Source organism: Podarcis cretensis, assembly GCF_951804945.1.
Source record: "Podarcis cretensis genome assembly, chromosome: 13".
Taxonomy (NCBI): Eukaryota; Metazoa; Chordata; class Lepidosauria; order Squamata; family Lacertidae; genus Podarcis; species Podarcis cretensis.
In genome coordinates, this window is record NC_137182.1 from 20,013,953 (window position 1) to 20,034,076 (window position 20,124).

A 20,124-nucleotide genomic window follows, 5' to 3' on the forward strand; every position below is an offset into this window, starting at 1 on the left:
CTTTCTCCCAAGGAGCAGGCGTCTTTTAATTTCGTGACTGCTGTCACCATCTGCAGTGATCATGGAGCCCAAGAAAGTAAAATCTCTCACTGCCTCCATTTCTTCCCCTTCTATTTGCCAGGAGGTGATGGGCCCAGTGGCCATGATCTTCGGTTTTTTTGTTGAGCTTCAGACCATATTTTGCGCTCTCCTCTTTCACCCTCATTAAAAGGTTCTTTAATTCCTCCTCACTTTCTGCCATCAACGTTGTGTCATCTGCATATCTGAGGTTGTTGATATTTCTTCCGGCAATCTTAATTCCGGCTTGGGATTCAAACTAATGCAACAATACAAATACTGAATACTAAGCTTTCCTGCAAAGACAAAAAATAATCTGAAACAGCACATGGTATCAACCCTTTCCACACAGGATAAACACCAGTAGTCACCCCAAGCCTGGCCTTAAGTGCTTTCTAAATGTTTATTTTTTTTTTTGTAGGAGAGAAGGCACTCCTTGATACAGTTGGCTAGGATGTTCTGTGACTGGGATGGAAAACCTGTGGCCCTCAGATTGATTTCATGCAGTCCTTGGTCTAATTTCATGCGGGTGGCAAGGAGAGGGGAAATGGGAGGGATTGGAGAGGTTGGCAGAGAGAAAGAGGCAATTGAGTGGCCAGTGGATCACTCTTTAAAGAACTTCACTTCCTGTGATGCCTTGGAGAGAGGCAAGTCATGAGAGTTAGAACATTTTTTTCTGTGGCATAGATTTGGAGAATGTTCATAATACTTCATCTGCCCAACAATTTGCATTACAGTTTAAAGTGGATGTCTTAAAAAAACACCACTAGAGGTCTCTTCTAACTCAGAATTATGTTAGATCCAGCGGAGGGGAAGTCAAGTAGCCAAATACAAGCCTAACTTTTGCAGATGAAAGTATTTACATATGCAAGACTGGATATCCCCTTTCACTTTAGGTTCTGCAAACAACCCCTGCCTAAAATTTCCCAGCTGGTCTTCTGGGGGGTGAAAATGGATGCACTACATACTAAACTCTCCAAAATACTTGACTTACTATCTTGGTGTCACAAATTGCCTTTTGAAAAAATATGTTTATATATTTTGTTACCGTTTTTGCAAACAATCCAGGCAAATTACTCCTCTGATCTTCCATGACAAATAGGGTACAGTATACATAAACTGACCTAGAACTGGGTCAGGGTAAACCTCTGTTGCAGTTGCCAAGTGACAGTTTGTTATATCTCATTGGCTCACTGCTTTCAGCCACTACTTCAAAAAAAGAAGTGGAATTTGACCACATTATTTAATTTTGTAAACAAGTTCCGCAGACGTTTCCATCTTTCAGTTATGAAAATTGGAAGAATGTGACTTGGGTTGTTACATTAGATCATGTATTAAATAAATGCCAACCTTTACTGATGTATTGGGAGTTCCTGCTTTCTAACTCATGTTGTGCCCCTCAAGTGATAAGACCATTCCTGCAATGCTAGGAGTTAGGGACTTTGGTCTTCTTGTCTGCACTGAAGATTCTGTGGCTAGTTTTTTTGAGGGGGTGTTGGTCTATGTTTACAGTGTTTTTGACTTTTGATTATATTCTCTATCTGGTCCCCTCTTACATGAGAAGTTGGATGATTCTGGGGCAACTGAGCTGGCCACTGAATTTGTCCTTCCCAACGCCGATTTCTGGTTGTTTTGAGAAACATAACACAGATGCCTGAAATTGGCAAAGGAGCATAGGAGACTATTAGCACACACATGCCTTATTTCTGGCTAGCAGTAATGGGAAGGGCCCAGCTAGCCAACTCTCTGTGTGATTGTTTATTTCACTGCAAGCTCACTAACTGTGAAGCCATTGCATGCAATAAATACCCAGCACACTTCCTACATGGTGACATGCATTCGTTTTCCTTACTTTTATTTATTATTTTTAGATCCTTAATAATAATAATAATAATAATAATAATAATAATAATAATTTATTATTTATACCCCGCCCATCTGGCTGGGCTTCCCCAGCCACTCTGGGCGGCTTCCAAAAGAATATTAAAATATTAAAATATTAAAATACTGTGATACATCAAACATTAAAAGCTTCCCTAAACAGGGCTGCCTTCAGATGTCTTCTAAAAGTCTGGTAGTTGTTGTTCTCTTTGACATCTGGTGGGAGGGTTTCCACAGGGAGGGTGCCACTACCGAGAAGGCCCTCTGCCTGGTTCCCTGTAACTTGGCTTCTCGCAGTGAGGGAACTGCCAGAAGGCCCTCGGAGCTGGACCTCAGTGTCCGGGTAGAAAAATGGGGGTGGAGATGCTGCTTCAGGTATACTGGACCGAGGCCGTTTAGGGCTTTAAAGGTCACCACCAACACTTTGAATTGTGCTCGGAAATGTACTGGGAGCCAATGTAGGTCTTTCAAGACCGGTGTTATATGGTCTCGGCGGCCACTCCCAGTCACCAGTCTGGCTGCTGCGTTCTGGATTAATTGTAGTTTCCGGGTCACCTTCAAAGGTAGCCCTACGTAGAGCGCATTGCAGTAGTCCAAGTGGGAGGCAACCAGAGCATGCACCACTCTGGCGAGGCAGTCCACAGGCAGATAGGGTCTCAGCCTGCGTACCAGAAGGAGCTGGTAAACAGCTGCCCTGGACACGGATTTAACCTGTGCCCCCATGGACAGCTGTGAGTCCAAAATGAGTCCCAGGCTGTGCACCTGGTCCTTCAGGGGCACAGTTGCCCCATTCAGGACCAAGGAATCCTCCACACCTGCCCGCCTCCTGTCCCCCAAAAACAGTACTTCTGTCTTGTCAGGATTCAACCTCAATCTGTTAGCCGCCATCCAACTACCTCCAGACACTCACACAGGACCTTCACCGCTTTCACTGGTTCCGATTTGAAAGAGAGGTAGAGCTGGGTATCATCCACATACTGATGAACACCCAGCCCAAACCCCCTGGTGATCTCTCCCAGCAGCTGCATGTAGATGTTGAAAAGCATGGGGGAGAGGACAGAACCCTGAGGCACCCCACAAGTGAGAGCCCAGGGGTCTGAGCACTCATCCCCCCCCACCACTTTCTGAACATGGCCCAGGAGGAAGGAGCGGAACCACTGTATGACAGTGTCCCCAGCTCCCAGCCCCTCAAGACGGTCCAGAAGGATGTTATGGTCGATGGTATCAAACGCCGCTGAGAGATCCAGCAGAACTAGGAAACAGCTCTCACCTTTGTCCCTAGCCCGCTGGAGATCATCAACCAGTGCGACCAAGGCAGTTTCAGTCCCGTTATAAGGCCTGAATATGGGGACCTGAGTGAAAACTATCTACAGTATCCCCCTGCTGGCCCTGGGTGAGAACTTCAGTACATAACAATCATCATCATTATTTACTTTATCTTTGCAATATACAGTAGGATTGTGGCCTGTTTTCCAGATTTTTCTTCACTGCTTCCTGTGCCAAAGCCTCTTTAAGTCAGAGTCCTTTGAACAGAAGATTAAAATATGGACGGTGTTAGCAATGGCACGCTTCCTGCAGGGTTTCCTTATCACTACACAAATCTATAAAACCAACAGAGTAACAAATGCTCTGCACAGCTAGGCAGGAATCAGAGGCATATTGGCATACAACCCTGTCCAAGAGGATGAAACCCAGGAGCCGGCCTGAAACTAATAATATCAGTTTTGTTTTGGGAGATAAGAATTTCCCCATAGTTTCCCCTTATCTAAACAGCCCAGGGATGAGTTTTTGTATATCTATGTCCATGTGCACGAGTAACCAGAAGTGAGGAAAAGGGGAGAAAAATGAGGATGATAGCACATTACGGCACCTATCTTTTAAAGAAAATAGTCACTGTCTCTTGAGACTTACGACTTTGAGTTCCTGTTTTGAGGACAACATGGAGTTCTCCCTCAACCCCGCGCCCTTGCAGGCCTCCAGCCATTTCCCCCATGAAGCCAGTTTTCTCCTAGCTAGGCTCCAAGAATGGAAATAAACTCAGGAGGAAAATAACCGAGGGAGAAAGAAGATTGGATGTATGGAACGTGGTGGGTAGCAGACAAGTTCAGCAACCCTCTGTCTTGCATGTTGCTTTTACAGTTGAAATTATCCCTACCTCCACCCCCCTTTCCCAGGTGTTCACAGAGGTGACCTGTATTTAAAGACACAGTCTTTTGCTGCTGGGTCTCATTCTGCTCCCCATCAGTCACAAAGCAAAGGAAAAGATTCCTCGCCGTTTACCGATGTGACCTGAATGAATGAATCTTTACTTGCGTCAGCCATCAGCCATAGCAATAAAACAACAATATGATATACAAAGAATAGAAATAAAGAGTCAATTATATAAAATACATTTTAGGGTTTTGAATCAATAGTCAAATAGTGGATCTTATTCTGATTCACTGGCAGTATCTGAATAAACTTTCACAATTTCATTTGAGTAACGGATATTTCAGAGAAAGGATAAGGGATTTTATTTTTGTGTAGGAAAAGCAGGATACGATAAATAAAACTAAATAACTCAGCAGAGGGGGAGTTGAGGCAAGCCCAGAGGAGGGGAGGGAGAATAATTGTAAATAACATGATGAATGAGATTTGTATCATTTCATTATTTGTTATACAATTCAATAAATATTCAAAACAAACAAACAAAAAACCTTGCTGACTTTGCTGTCACCTGCTCATTTTGATCTGCCAAGAGAAAGGACACTGTGGCAGTGGTTGGGCGACCCAGAATGGACAATAAGAGAGGGGTAATGATCTCATTCCTTAGGTCTTTGTAAAGAGTGCAAGCCAGAAGGGCATGCGCCACCGATTCGGCACTGCCATCTCCACAGGGACATAAGCATTTTTTGTGTGGAATCTGTTGGAATCGTCCCTCAAGTACAGCTAAGGGCAATACATTCAATCTTGTGAGAGTAAAAGCGCGTCTATATTTTAGAATTGCTAGGTTATGCAGATAGGGTGCCAGAGAGTCAAAATGGGAAGGTGGAAAATAGTCATACCATGGGCAAACTTTCTATATTGTGGCCAAGTTGTTCTGATGTTCGATATCATTTAGGCACTGACAAATTAGACTGTTTGCTTTACCCAAAGTGAGTAGCTGTTGTGGTGATAAACCACAAGAGTGAAGTTTTGATGTGACCTATGAAACAATCAGGGGTTACAAAAGGCAAAAACAAAACAGATAAAACACACAGCTTTAAAAAATTGTGAAATTGGTCTACTGCCCCAGCCTTTTCCCGTTTGTTTGTTTTTTGATTGAGTGAATGAGATATGAGAGAATGTCTCTACCAAGCCGATGCAGATTAACAGAAGCTTGCGCTCGATTTGATGCACACATGCACAACTACAAGTGTGAAATGTGGACCATTTATAAATACGCCATCTCCAACTCCTTGAAAGATTCCATCAACAGTGTCTCCGAAAAAAAATACACATTACTTGGGAAGACAGGCGAACTAATGCCAGTGTACTGGAAGAAGCAAAGATCACCAGTGCTGAAGCAATGATTCTTCAACATCAACTTCGTTGGACTAGTCATGTTGTGCGGATGCCTGATTATCGTCTTCCAAAGCAACTACGCTATTCCGAACTTAAAAATGGAAAGCGTGATGCTGATGGTCAACAAAAGAGGTTTAAAGACTCATTAAAGGCAAATCTTAAAAAATGTAGTATAAACAACTGGGAAACACTGGCCTGTGAGCACTCCAATTGGAGAAAAGCCTTTACCAAAGGTGTTGTGGACTTTGAAGACGCTCGAACTCAGGACAAAAGGGAGAAACGTGCTAGCTTGACAAACTCTCACCTTGATCAACTCCTGCCTGGAAACCTATGTCCTCACTGTGGAAGGACGTATGGATCCAGAATTGGCCTCCATGGTCACTTACAGACTCACTGTTAAAACCGTGTTTATGGAAGGCAATCTTACTCGCCTAAGAAGAAGAGGAAGGAGAAGAAGCCACATGTGTGTCCTCAAGGTGTAGACTGCATGGCCAGGGTTGCACTAACAGTTGCCACAGAAGGTGGTGTGTGTGAGAGCAGGGGATTCCTAATGAAATCTACATTTTAGCTTAATTACAGCCTCCCCTTTATAGCCTTCCAAAAATGGTAGCTAAGGGGGCTGTCAACAACAACAACAAACAAAAAGTTTGAGAGGCTGGGTCCCTTCTGTTCCCCTGTAATTTGAGCCTTGCAGCAGTGGCGTAGCGTGGGTTGTCAGCACCCGGGGCAAGGCAAGTAATTTGCGTCCCCTAACCCATGGATTTGCGCCCCCTAACCCATGGATTTGCGCCCCCTAACCCTAACCCCCAGATGTTGCGCCTGGTGCGGCCGGCCCCCCCTGCACCCCCCACGCTACGCCACTGCATTGCAGCAGGCAGGTGATGGGTGAGACAAGGAATTAACTTAGAAATCACTCTCCCAAGTGGACTGTGGTGAGCAGGTGTGCAATGGATACATGTATTGTTTTGCTTTTAAAAACCACCATATGGGCGAATCTTAACTATGAAAATTCTGCAATTTAACACACATCAGTCGTGATCTTTGCTCTTTTTTTATTCTGAAAACCAAAGCAATCCCCAAAAGTACAAGTAATTAATATTTTATATTATATATTAGTATCAACACTGCATTCCATGCAGACAATCCATACCAAACATCTTGCCACAAGCTTTTCCACCCCACGCTCCTCAACATTGAATTATGTTGTAAATTCAAGTATACAAGAAAGAAAAGTAGGCTTTGCATTGTTATGAGAGATAATGAATTTGGTGCTCAGATCTTATTTGCTGTGGACATGAACTGAATGGGTCATTTGACTAATAGGAAGCTCTTGCATGGTTTTTATTTTATTTTATTTTATTTTACAGAATTAGATGTGGTCAACACATCTAAAACCTGCAATTCCACATGTAGATTCTTTACCCAGCCATGAACTTCCAACAGGTACATGGAGACAGCAGAGATTCTCAGGCCAGCATTGAGACCTGAAATGTCAGCCCAGGACACACAGTGTCTGTTTTTATAGTTCTAATGCAGTACTGAAATGCCCCGGAAATGCCTTGTTAAAACTCCTATGAAAGCATGTCTATATTGGAGAGGGGAAGAACTACATCTCAAGTTGTGCTTCTCTTTATTAAATCCTTTCCCCCTACTCTTTGGCTACTTCTACACTGGGAATTATATCTGCGGAAAAGCTACACTTTCTTCACTGCCTTTTACAGGGCATCTGTACGACACTATGAACCAACTAAACAACCACCTCTCATGTTCAGCTTCCTTCCCCCACTCAGAGCTCAGAAAACTCAACTTTTTAAAATTCAGTGGAACAGTTGCACAATTTCCCCAGGTGTACATAACTTGTCACACCGCTATTCTGGCCAACTATGGTCTGTATAGATGGCTTCAGCCATTTTCTTCTCTATGGTCTGTTTCTACTTTCTTGAAATCAACCCTTATCACTTTTTCTTCTTCTTGCCCTAAATTGCAGCAGGGGAGGGAATCGTGATCAGGAATGTCGTGAAAGGAGAAGGGTTTATTTAATCCTTCCCTCACCCACAGACTGTGTACACACTCTCATTTACCCTGCTTCCATTGTACACAAGACATTATCCACAATCCATATTCTATCCTGTATCAATCCTGCCATTTCTTATGAAATACTGCGTTTTGATCTGTTTTGCTCCAAACCAGCTTTCATCTGAATTGAGGAAAAGAAAGAGCCAGCTGTGTTTTAAGCTGGCAATCTGTACGTGGCCGCAATGGTCCTGATGAATATGCACACACTCACATATCTGAGGCTGAGAAAAGGGACTACAGAGTTTGAGAAGTCATAGCTCTGAAAGCACAATGCCATACCACTTACAGCTTGAAACAGAACAGCAGTGGTTGTCTGCTACTAAAAACTGTCCATGTCCGGAAGACATGTGCTCCACCTTTTGCATAAGAGTGCTTGGTGAACAAATATAAGATCCTGTTTGTTTCTTTCTTTCAGGGATCTCTTCTTCGCCACCACCCCACTCTCCATACAGCATACCAGTGGTTGTGATAAATAGGCTAGCATATACCGTATTTTTTGCTCTATAAGACTCACTTTTTCCCTCCTAAAAAGTAAGGGGAAATGTGTGTGCGTCTTATGGAGCGAATGCAGGCTGCACAGCTATCACAGAAGCCAGAACAGCAAGAGGGATTGCTGCTTTCGCTGCTCAGCGATCCCTCTTGCTGTTCTGGCTTCTGGGATTTTTTTTCTTGTTTTCCTCCTCCAAAGCTAGGTGCATCTTGTGGTCTGGTGCGTCTTATAGAGCGAAAAATGTGGTACATACTGTCCTGAAAAAGTTCCACTGGGATGCACTGCTGGACTGTGTTGCATCTTATGCATGCGTTTTTACTTTTCTTAAAATAAAAATAAAAAGTCAGGTCAGGGAGAAAACGCCACAACCCTGGTTATAGCCCCATTTATACTCTGCCTGCATCTCTACATGGTTATAGAATTATACAAAATCAGTTACGTACTATACATTAGATAATTAGCTCCTGAGGAAACCCCTGGGACAGATAGGCTCAGCCTGGATACGGAATGAAGCTACTACACCCATAGATGCATAAGTTTAGGAGACATGTCTAATAATAATAATAATAATAATAATAATAATAATACTTCTTCTCGGTGCTTTTTCTCTCTTTCTCCAACCAAGGCAGCCCGGCTGCTGTGGTGATGTTTGTGCCTGTTTTTATTTTTTTATTTTACCCCAGACCATATGCAGAAATGGCAAAGTACAACGTTTTTGTTTTAAACCAGCCTTTGCCCTCCAGATGTTTGGGACGCTGCCTCCTATCAGCCCCAGCTGTGCTGCCTGGGATTGATGCGAGGTCTAACCCAGCACACCTGGAAGGTTGGAGAAGCCTGCTTTGAACTCTCAGAGCCAAACTCCTTGTCACCTTCTGCACGGCGGTTTACCAACACACGTCTCTTCCCTGAGTTTCCCGGTAATTTTAAAGCAGGTGCATCATGCAGCGAGTGTCAACATGCTGCCAGTACTTTCCCACCTCCCTGCACAGGGCAGTCGATATATGCCGGGAGAGCAGCAAACACAGAATGTGATGGAGTCACATCGCTTGTCCTCAAAATATTACCTGAAGAAATGGGATAAGAAGTGTGGGTCATCGCGGTCACCCTGCATTGCTGTAACAGGTGAGCTAGCCCTTAGGATATGTGCAAAATTTGCTCAGGCACATATTTCTCTTGTGGCCATACAGATATGCTCACAATATCTTCAACATCAAAATATTTGTTACAGTCTGACTTTAAATGTGGATTTTTTTCCTGGGAGGAAGCTGGAGCTAGTGGGAAAATCTGGGACTGGCAACCATGCCTTGCATCACATAGTGTTGTATCTAAATTAGATTGGGAGGGGGGGAATTGTCCAGTAGCAGCACTTTCAGGAATGTGTACCAGAATTTTACAAGTACATTTTATCGCCCTAACCCACTGGGAAAACATATGGGGTAACCAGCATACAAGATAAAGAGGACAGAACAGGAACGTCACCGTTTCCAAGAAAAAATAATCTCTATATGTGCCATGAGACTCTCTTGAAAAAGACCAGGTCTTGCATTCTAACTAAAATCTGATTGTTAGTAGGATCAGACAGAGTGGGTAAAGTGAATCTACTTTAATTCCCTCTGTTCCCTTCATTGAGATAAGGTAGACCTTTCTTCTTCACACTGAGAGCCAGTGTGGTGTAGTGGTTAAGAGTGGTAGACTTGTAATCTGGTGAACTGGGTTTGCGTCTCCGCTCCTCCACATGCAGCTGCTAGGTGAGCTTGGGCTAGTCACCCTTCTTGGAAGTCTCTCAGCCCCACTCACCTCACAGAGTGTTTGTTGTGGGGGAGGAAGGGAAAGGAGAATGTTACCCGCTTTGAGACTCCTTCAGGTAGTGATAAAGCGGGATATCAAATCCAAACTCCTCCTCCTCCTCCTCCTCCTCCTCCTCTTCTTCTTCTCATTGATAAAGTACTAATGAAACGAATGACTAGAGCTCGTTCTTAAAAAACACCCAGAAAAGGAAAGCTAAGTCATATAACCAATTGTGAGGTGGAGTTGGTAATTCACAGCAGAAATAAGACAAACCATATTATTGTTTTCAGGGTCTGAGGCCAAGTTTGATACGTATTTTATCCTCTGTCAATTGCAAGGCCTCCTTAATTAATACTTTCTTGTGGCTCAAATTTATACCGCCATTACCGATAAATATGAAGGTGGCATTTCAGGCCCAGATTAAGCTCCCCACAAGCCACAAATGTCAGGCGCTGCATCCAGTAAGTGCTGCAATGACACTGAGCTATTTGAGTCAGACCAACTTGTTCCATGTTAACTGTAATCCGTAAGCATGTCTCAAGGGTTTATTCAGAAGGCAAACTCCAATCTTTCCCACCAGAAGCCTAGCTTTCCCCCTATCCTAACTTTTCTTTGGACAGTTTAATGTATTTGCTTTCCCACCGTTTGGGGGCTTAAAAAAATTATGCGTAATACCCTCCATAACACACAGAGGCAAAAAAAGCATCTTCTTTACCATATGGCTCAGGTGCCTGAGAAAAGCAGGAAGAGTGCAGACTTCTTTTCCCTGGCACTGAAATCAGCCGTGGATGGCTACACCTGAAAACAACCGATATGAAGTGGGCTTCTCTGCAATAAAAGCTTCAACTCCATTGTAACTTTCCCCGCTAAACCACCCAGAGCCACACGCTAAACCTGCATGCCTTTTGGGTATCCATTTCAATTCTTTTTTGGGGGGCTCTTTAGGTGTTTACTTTCCCCTTTTTGCTATTTCTTCAGTTGTGCTCATCGTGAAACAAACAGGAAACGGGAGGTGACACTTTAAAGGTGCGAGAGCAATTAAAAAAAGAAGAAGACACATTCTTCAGCATTGATCCGCTTCGACGAAACCCTCCTTCTCGTGGCCAGATGGCTCCACTTCCGTGTACATCGAGTGATTTCTGAATTTCATGGCAGGCCACTGGTGCGGTCTCTGCTGTGGCGTGAAGAAAAGAAGGGCGTCAGTATGTGAAAAGGCTGTCAACAATTTGCCACAAACACACTTTACATCAGCCTTCCTAAAGTTGCATGTTTCTGGACCCCAGTTCCCATCAGTCCCCACTAAGCATAGCCAGCGATCAGGGATGATGGGAGATACAGTCTAAAACATCCGGAGTGTAATGACCTCTGGCAGTCTATCAAGCCACGATAAGAAGTAATGACTCTCCAGCAGTTTTAGGTACATTTATTTACAAAAAGACACATCCAGAGCACAGCTTCTCGCCTGCTCGCATTTACGATAGTTGGTCAGTCTGAATTTTCGCCCCTCCCACAGCAGGAAGGATGGCAAACTCCCGCCTTTCCCCTCTTGCCCTTCCATTGCCCTCTGATCCTATGCTGATCTAAGGACTGAGAGGCTGGCCTGCCCCCTCCCCACTTCCACTCAACACAGACTCAGACCTCTGCTTATCTGCTGATTGCCTAGCAATGCTCTGGCTGTCTTCCAACTCTCCCTCTTCTTGAAAGCTAACAGAGTCTTCCCCGGGAAAGGGGGTTGAACTGCCCTTCCTTGACTCTGTCAGCCAGATCTCATCTGCAGAGTCAATCTCTGGCTCACTTAGTTCAATTTCTGAGTCTAATTCTTCCCCTGTGCTTTGGGGGGGGGGCATGTTCCTGACATGGAGGACCCCAGGTTGGAGAAAGCTGCTGTACATTCTCAAACCGATCTAGCAATTTCTGATATGTGCATGAGTTGTTGTGCACAGAGCTGTCCTTCCTAAAGATGAGGCCCACAGTTCAGTGGAAAAACTTATGCTTTTGCATATACAGAAAGTCCCAGGTTCAATCTTTTGCGTTTACAGATTGGGTAAGCTGGTGATGAGATGGACTTCGACCAGAGACCCTAGAAAAGTCTCTGCCAATTCGTTTGGGGCTGGGTGGGCAAATAGGCTTGCCCAGTATAAGGCAGCTTCCTGATCTCCAGACAGATCAAAAGGAAGGACATGGCAGCATGCACAGGCCCTGCAGAGAACTATCCCCTCTGCTTGAAAAATAAAAATAAAACAGGGCAGTTTGGCCACACAGAAGCTCTTTGTGTACATATCAAACTGCATAAAGGGCTCTGGATTGCAGTGATTATCAGAAAGTAAGTTTTATTCGTTTTGTAGAAATACCGTGTGTATTTGGGAGAGTTGCTTCCCCCTCCCCCTTTCTAATTCTGCCAGATGCATAAATATATTTGTAGAAGTAATATCATGAAAATTACAGCCTCAAAGGTAAATCCATCACCATTTTATAGTCTATATTTTAGTGTCTTCTTCTTGAATAGCATCTGCAAAGATTGCTCAGGTATAGGGCCTTAGGTACACTTCAGAGCATTAGAACTGCTGCTGAGGACCCCAAATGGAACGCAGAAAATATAGGACATACAAATCTGTGAAGCAGTATTCAGCAAGTACTGAATCTGGTGCTCAAAACTTTATTTTCAAAACATCATGGGGGCGGGAATTCTGATGCTATTTCAGGTAACATAGCAAATTAAGTTGGTGCCAAAGAGGGAGAGAACAGGTGAAGACCAGCCTGGAGAGAAGATTGAGGAGATGGGAACCTAAAGGTTTGTCATTTTCTTTCTTAATGCCCAACCATTTTTCAAGTTGATTATCTCCAGGGAGAATTGCACTCTACAGCAGGGAAAACACTTGGCTAGGGATCAAGAGGCGGATTTGGGTCACAGTTTTATTTTACTGGCAAACCTCTCGAGTGCTGAGAGAGAAGTGGCTCTTGGGTAGCAATCTAACACCCACTCACCTGGAAGCAAGCCTCAATGGGGCTTACTACGCTGTTAAACTCACCTTAATGAAGAACAAAGCAGCGTGGGACGTAGGGTTGCTTCTGATGTAGATCCCAGCAAGAATAATGGCTGCTATGAGCAGAACTGCCAGCACAATTCCAACGATGGTTCCTGTATGGAGCTGGGATTCTACTTTTTTTGCAGGGAAGTCGTCTCTCAAACCTTCAGGGGAGGTTTGCATAAGGGTTGGGGGGGGGAATGTGCAAATTAGTCCATTACAGCCACAACAAAAGAAAAAAAACAACCCACAAAGATCAGCCAGGAGAGCTTTGTTTGTTCAGTTATCAAAATGAGGCTGAGAAGTACACCATTTGTGGGTACCGTTACCCACAATGCCTTTAGGTAAAGGTAAAGGTAAAGGGACCCCTGACCATTAGGTCCAGTCGTGACCGATTCTGGGGTTGCGGTGCTCATCTTGCTTTATTGGCCGAGGGAGCCGGCGTACAGCTTCCGGGTCATGTGGCCAGCATGACTAAGCCGCTTCTGGCGAACCAGAGCAGCGCACGGAAACACCGTTTGCCTTCCTGCCAGAGCGGTACCTTCCCGCCGGAGTGATACCTATTTATCTAATTGCACTTTGACGTGCTTTCGAACTGCTAGGTTGGCAGGAGCAGGGACCAAGCAACGGGAGTTCACCCCGGCGCAGGGATTCGAACCGCCGACCTTCTGATCGACAAGTCCTAGGCTCTGTGATTTAACCCACAGCCTTTAGGGTGGACTAAAAAACCACTGTGGATCTCAGTTAAAGTTAGGCCTTCCAGAAGAGTCGGTGGAAGAGGACTGGAAGAAGTTCAAAGAATATCTCGAAAAACATTGTAAAATGTTTGAATGTTAAAATGATGTTTGATATAAAGATAATTTGGCATCAGTGACATAGTAAAAAGAAATATGCAAAAATGTTTTAAGAAAAAAGGGTGAAAAGACCAGAGTAAAATTATGTTGAAACTAAACAAATGATACAAGGGTTTAAGTTATAAAGAACATGTGAAAAATGGATTTAAAAGGAAAGGGAAATCGAAGATATAATAGGTTGAAATGTATAACATTGAATAAGATTGGAAAGAGGGTAAAGAATTGCTGAATTCGATTGTGTAAAGGGGAACACAGAAAAGGGAGATGTGAGGAAGTCAGGAAAGAGGGTTATAAAGACAGTAAGCTAAAACTAGATTTTTATCTTTTTTCTGGTTTTTGTTTTCTCTTATTATTTTTTCCCTTTTTTCGCTTATGTTTTTTATTGTGCTTTATTGTTCTTGTTGGATTGTGCTGTTTATGATTGTTTTTCTTTTTTGTTTTGTCTGATTGTGATTTGTTTTATTATGCAAAATCTTAATAAATATTTTATAAAAAAAATAAAAATAAAGTTAGGCCTTCCAAGATATGGTGGAGGTGGCCATGTCAGGGACGTTCCCTCCCAGACAGTGAAGAATCCGAAAAGGAGGGAGGGCAGACTGAGGGGAGTAGAAACTTGATGTAAGCCCCTCTCCCGTTGTGCCAGAAACGGTTTAGTCCTGCTGCCACATGACCCGGAAAGCTGTCTGTGGACAAACGTCAGCTCCCTCGGCCTGAAAGTGAGATGAGCGCCACAACCCCACAGTCGCCTTTGAGTGGACTTAACCGTCCAAGAGTTCTTTACTTTTACCTTTAGTCATATGGTCATCCCAGGTGAAACAGCAGTTCAGGGCACACCTCACATCCCCAGAACATGGACATTCCCACACATTTGCATATCCACTAGGCCAAGAAATAATTAGGCACTTACCGTCTTCTGGATTTTGGTTCAACTTCGTATCATCTATAAGAAAACAAAAACAATAAGAAAAAGAGGATATACAGTGGAACCTCGGGTTACAGATGCTTCAGGTTACAGTCTCCGCTAACCCAGAAATAGTACCTCGGGTTAAGAACTTTGCTACGGGATGAGAACAGAAATCATGCTCCGGCGGCAGCAGGAGGCCCCATTAGCTAAAGTGGTGCTTCAGGTTAAGAACAGTTTCAGGTTAAGAACGGACCTCCAGAACGAATTAAGTTCTTAACCCGAGGTACCACTGTAGGCTGGTTTGGCAAAGTCTTTTTTGGCAAAGTCTTACCACTGTAGGCTGGTTTGGGGTGTTCAGATTCCTAAGTCTGGCTGGTAATCCTGAAAACAAGGTACTTTCCAAAAACATCATGGTTTAAATGTGGTATTGAATTAATGAATGGCTTATAGGCCTGGCTGTGGAGGACTGTGGTTTGTTTGTTTTTTAAATTATGGCATTTAATTGCTCCATCCATCTAACTGCTCAATATTTTGCTTGTTATTGCTGTTATGCTGTGTATGTGTTTTCTTCATGAATGAATGAATGAATGGTTAAAAATTACAAGGGGAACTTTGTTGCTTCCAGATGTGGAAGCATCCATTTAAGAGCATCCAGTAGTTGCTATTCTACTTTATGCAGGTAGGGAATAGCAACTCTGCTTGCAGCCAGGTGTTCACTCACGAAATATTGTGGAGGAGGCTGTGGTATGTGTGTGGAGGAAAGGGTTAAATAATCATTTGTTGCACTGTGGATGATGATCCCCCACACCAACTTGCAATTTAAGAAAGGTGGAGGAAGAAACAGATATAAAGGCAATACTATTTGGAAAAGGAAGGGTTAATGTGGTCGAGCTGGTTCCTAGAGAAAGAACCACAGAGGAAAAAATATTCTGCACATTAATTGCAGATTTGCTGTGTTATGGGTTGCTGAAATGTTAAGCAGCAACAGGATGAAAAGGAAGGTAGACAGCTCAGTCGGTAGAGCATGAGATTCTTATTCTCAGTCATGCATTGGGCAAAATATTCCTGCACTGCAGAGGATTGGACTAGATCAGGGGTAGGCAACCTAAGGCCCAGGGGCCGGATGCGGCCCAATCGCCTTCTCAATCCGGCCTGCGGACGGTCCGGGAATCAGCATGTTTTTACATGAGTAGAATGTGTCCTTTTATTTAAAATGCATCTCTGGGTTATTTGTGGGGCATAGGAATTCGTTCATTATTTTTTTCAAAATATAGTCCAGCCCCACCACATGGTCTGAGGGGCAGTGGACCAGCCCACGGCTGAAAAAGGTTGCTGACCCCTGGACTAGATCGTCCTTGTGGTCCCTTCCAACTCTCTATACCTTTCCACATACAGAAGTTGACTGGGCTGGTGGCTGAATATTATTTCAATACCAGCAACAGGAAAGAATCCTTCACTTCACTTGAGAGCAGTTGGCTAGTTACAGGGATGTAGGCCAGGCCATATGATATGCACAGCTCTGTCCTCTACAGCAGAAGGGTATAGCCAGAAGAATCAGGAGAAACAGCCAGGGGGCTACCACTGCAACATCCCAGCATCTGCTGCATGAGGCAGTCATCTCACTCTGTCTAATGGTAGGGCTGGCCCCACACTTAATGGTTTCTTATATCCCTATATAAGGGACGCGGGTGGCGCTGTGGTCTAAACCACAGAGCCTAGGGCTTGCTGATCAGAAGGTCGGCGGTTCGAATCCCTGTAACGGGGTGAGCTCCCGTTGCTCTGTCCCAGCTCCTGCCAACCTAGCAGTTCAAAAGCATGTCAAAGTGCAAGTATATAAATAGGTACCACTCAAGCGGGAAGGTAAACGGCGTTTCCGTGTGCTGCTCTGGTTCGCCAGAAGCGGCTTAGTCATGCTGGCCACATGACCCGGAAGCTGTATGCCGGCACCCTTGGCCAGTAAAGCGAGATGAGCGCCGCAACCCCAGAGTCAGCTATGACTGGACCTAATGGTCAGGGGTCCCTTTACCTTTATATCCCTATACAGTGGTACCTCGGGTTAAGTCCTTAATTCGTTCCGGAGGTCCGTTCTTAACCTGAAACTGTTCTTAACCTGAAGCACCACTTTAGCTAATGGGGCCTCCTGCTGCTGCTGCGCCGCCAGAGCACAATTTCTGTTCTCATCCTGAAGCAAAGTTCTTAACCTGAAGCACTATTTCTGGGTTAGCGGAGTCTGTAATCTGAAGCGTATGTAACCCGAGGTACCACTGTATGGAATTAGCACTATCTGCATGTTATAAAAGATTAGTATTATTCCAAAGAATAATACTTTTTTAAAAACCAAACTCTCACTCTCTCTCTCTCTCTCATATGCTTGTGAAGACAGGATTTCTAGCGAGACCATCTGCTCATCCGCTTGTCTGCTTATACAGCTTATTCAGAAAAGCATGAAGCGTTTACTTGGAGAGGTCATTTGAGCAAGGACATAACTCTCTCTCCTGTTTTACCACTGCTCAGCTTCTTTGGAAGGAATGAGTAAGAAAGAAGGAAACATCTTCTCTCCTCTTGTCACTTAACAGCACCCCCTGGAAGAAATTATTTGGGCTCTGCTTTTATAGGCAAGAGGGGAAGGCACAAATGGCATCCAAATAACTAGGATGTCAGCCACATTCATAAATATCATCTCCATTAGCTGGCTCCAAGGAGCTGGACTGAAAGGATAAAAGATAAAAAATGAAAGAAGGCTTCTATGATGTCTTCGCAGCTGGCCTAGATTTATTTCATGTTTCAATTTCACCACCAGAAAAACATTCCTATTATAAACGTACAAGTTTCATCATTTTATCAGTCTCACACCATCATACATACATATGTTATCATCTTTTTTGATAACCTCAAGAGTGGATGCCTTTTCAGAGGGTAAGAGTCTCAGGAAGACTTGAGGCCCAGTGCCATGGTGATGGCTGTTGTGTGCACATTTGTTTTGTCTCTAAGAAATTAACCTAATGCTTTAATACACTGTTATAAAAATAAAACTATTTCCCTGCTCGGATTCAGAAAGTCAACTGGAAACCATCAGTGTGGCTCTTCCCTCATATTTTATTAGCTCTTTTCAAAGTCAACTCAGTCACAAAAGAATTCTTTCCTCTCCTTCCTTCACTGCTGAAGGGCAACTACTAATGTTCTTTTCTATTTATTTTAATTAGCAGCTTGCGACAGGGACTATTAAACAGCAAAATTGAACTGGTACCTGCTGCTAACCACAGAGGGGAATAGTGGTTTTGATGCTAACCTAGGCATATTATGCACAAGATCCTGGGGAATATGACATAATTTCTCATACTGGAGGAAACTTAATTAGTCTGGGGTGATGTTCTGTTTTAAGCAGTCACCATGACACACTGATCTCCACATGTTAATTTCAAAAACGAAGGTCTCTGGTCTCTCTCTGGAAGCTATGCCTCTAGCCAACCTAGAATGAGGGCTTGGAGCAAGAAGACCACACTATTCTATCAGTCTTTTTCCACTCATCCAAATGTTAAATTTAGACATTCAGCGCAATGGGTCTTTCAAACTGTGTTTGCACATGTATAGCCGATGCAGTTCTAATTCATAACTGTGTGAAAAGCCTAGATCAATTTCTAACTGATTAGTTTAGCTATAACCGCTTACCTCAAGCAAATTCAGTTTTCTCAAGGTGCTGAAAATTAACTAACCTTGTTCATGGACCTGAGAGAATACACAAACTTGGTCTCCAGCTGTTTTCAGACTACAGTTCCCATCATCCCTGACCACTGGTCTTGCTAGCTAGGGATGATGGGAATTGTAGTTCAGAAACAGCTGGAGACCCAAGTTTGGGAAAGACAGGGGGAACATCCTCCTGAGGCCTCCTTTTCCCGCTCCAACCATAGCATTTGACCCTGGCTGGTACCTTCTGTAGTTAGGCTGTCGACAAAGTGGGAAGAAGAAGTGGTGATGTCTTCTCTGAGTGGTGTGAAGGGACTGTCGCTGGGAGGTGTTGAGTAGTAATGTTCATCGTCTTCAAAGTCGGCACAGGTCTTCTCTTCTAACTAAAACGACAAGCCCGAACCAGTCATTCTGGTGGTGATGGTGCTTCTTTGTAGATGTATTCTGCCACATGCCATTGACGCAATCATAGTGCATTAGTGGCAGACTTATTTATACTGGCCCCATACGCACATCTTTCAGTTTTATTAGTTATTCTGCAATGCTTCCACAGTGTTGCCACTGCTTTACGGAGGGGTACTCTTGCACAATAGCTCAGCAAAAAGCTCAACGAAAAAACAACAACTAACCAACCAACCCTTGGAATATTTCTGGTCTGAAAAGTTAAGAGGATTTCAGAAGGAGGCTACAGAATGTCCACCAACTCTGTTTTAAGATTAAAAATAATAATCTTAAACCGATGCAAAGACTGGAGAACTGATCTTAAGAACAGAACCATGAGAAATGGAGAGACAACTAAAATGGGCAGATTCACCCATCCCTAGCAGTTAGAATTGCTTGGCTGCCATTTTTTAAAAGTGCATGTCCAAAGTTCGTTTCGGGGGCATAATCCGGCCCGCTAGTTGGTTTAATCCAGCCCCTGTGGCAGTTTATTCCTGGGGTAAAATCCTAAAAAAACCTGAACAACTTTGGTTGACCCTTTGGTCGGCTCCCACAGCTCTTCACTTCATCAAATCTGGTCCTCTTTGAAAAAAGTCTGGACACCACTAAACACTTATCCATCCAACCGTCGCCTTTCCCGTGTTCTTTTTTTTGCACTAAACTTCCTTGCCGTAATTTCGCCTGTGCTTTTGTTTTCATTCTTTACTCCCAACACTGTGGACATCGTTGATCCCTCCCTCTCTGCATATGTTCCCATGTGTAAGGGGAGGTATTTCCTAAAAATATTTAGGAATGGTTTGGGGTCAGGTGGGGGGGCAAGCTCCCAAAACAACCCAATGAGGACTGAACATGCTCAGCGAGCATGGAATGCTGACGGATTGTTGGCAGGAAAACATGGAAAATTGTGTGGAAGCAGAAACAGAATGTGAACAGAACACTTTGCTGCAAAATTTTGCAGGCTCCCTTTTGTTCTTTCTTTTCTTTAATCTGCAAACACTTTGGGTTATTATTACAGCTCATGGCCCTGTGTTAATAAGGGCGAATTGACTGAATCTCATTCCACGATTATAATGAATGTTACGGCTATGTGGAAGTGGAATGCAGCCCTTTGGCTGAAAAAAGATTGCCCAGCTAGGACTTCCAGCCTCTTAGGAAATGGGGGTATCAATAGTTTGAAACTCAGAGGTGGGAGACACTGGTTGAGCAGTGAGCCAGGGCTGCATACGTTCATACTTTTAAGTACTTTACCTCTTGGTCACAGCCATACTCCAACCACTCTTCACGGTGTCGGTCAAATCCACTGGAACACCTACAGAAAAGAGAAGCGTGTAACCAAGTATACATCTAACCTACAAATATAGACCTGCTTGGTGACATTTT

General features: G+C 43.8%; 1 protein-coding gene across 5 annotated transcripts in view; it reads right to left on the minus strand.

Annotated features, from left to right (window-relative positions):
• Positions 1–6,525: 6,525 nt before the first annotated feature.
• The window catches only part of PLXDC1 (plexin domain containing 1), a 67,980-nt gene continuing 54,381 nt past the window's right edge, over positions 6,526–20,124 (minus strand). For 4 of the 5 annotated variants that reach the window (XM_079949729.1, XM_079949726.1, XM_079949728.1 and 1 more), the window contains exons 10-14: positions 19,993–20,053; positions 18,548–18,686; positions 14,623–14,655; positions 12,865–13,025; positions 6,526–11,009 (exon numbers count right to left, since the gene is read on the minus strand). In XM_079949729.1, the coding sequence (XP_079805855.1) occupies positions 10,899–11,009; positions 12,865–13,025; positions 14,623–14,655; positions 18,548–18,686; positions 19,993–20,053 (505 nt within the window). In that variant the 3' untranslated portion in view covers positions 6,526–10,898. The remainder of the gene's footprint in view (positions 11,010–12,864; positions 13,026–14,622; positions 14,656–18,547; positions 18,687–19,992; positions 20,054–20,124) is intronic. The other variant, XM_079949727.1, reaches the window with a different exon arrangement.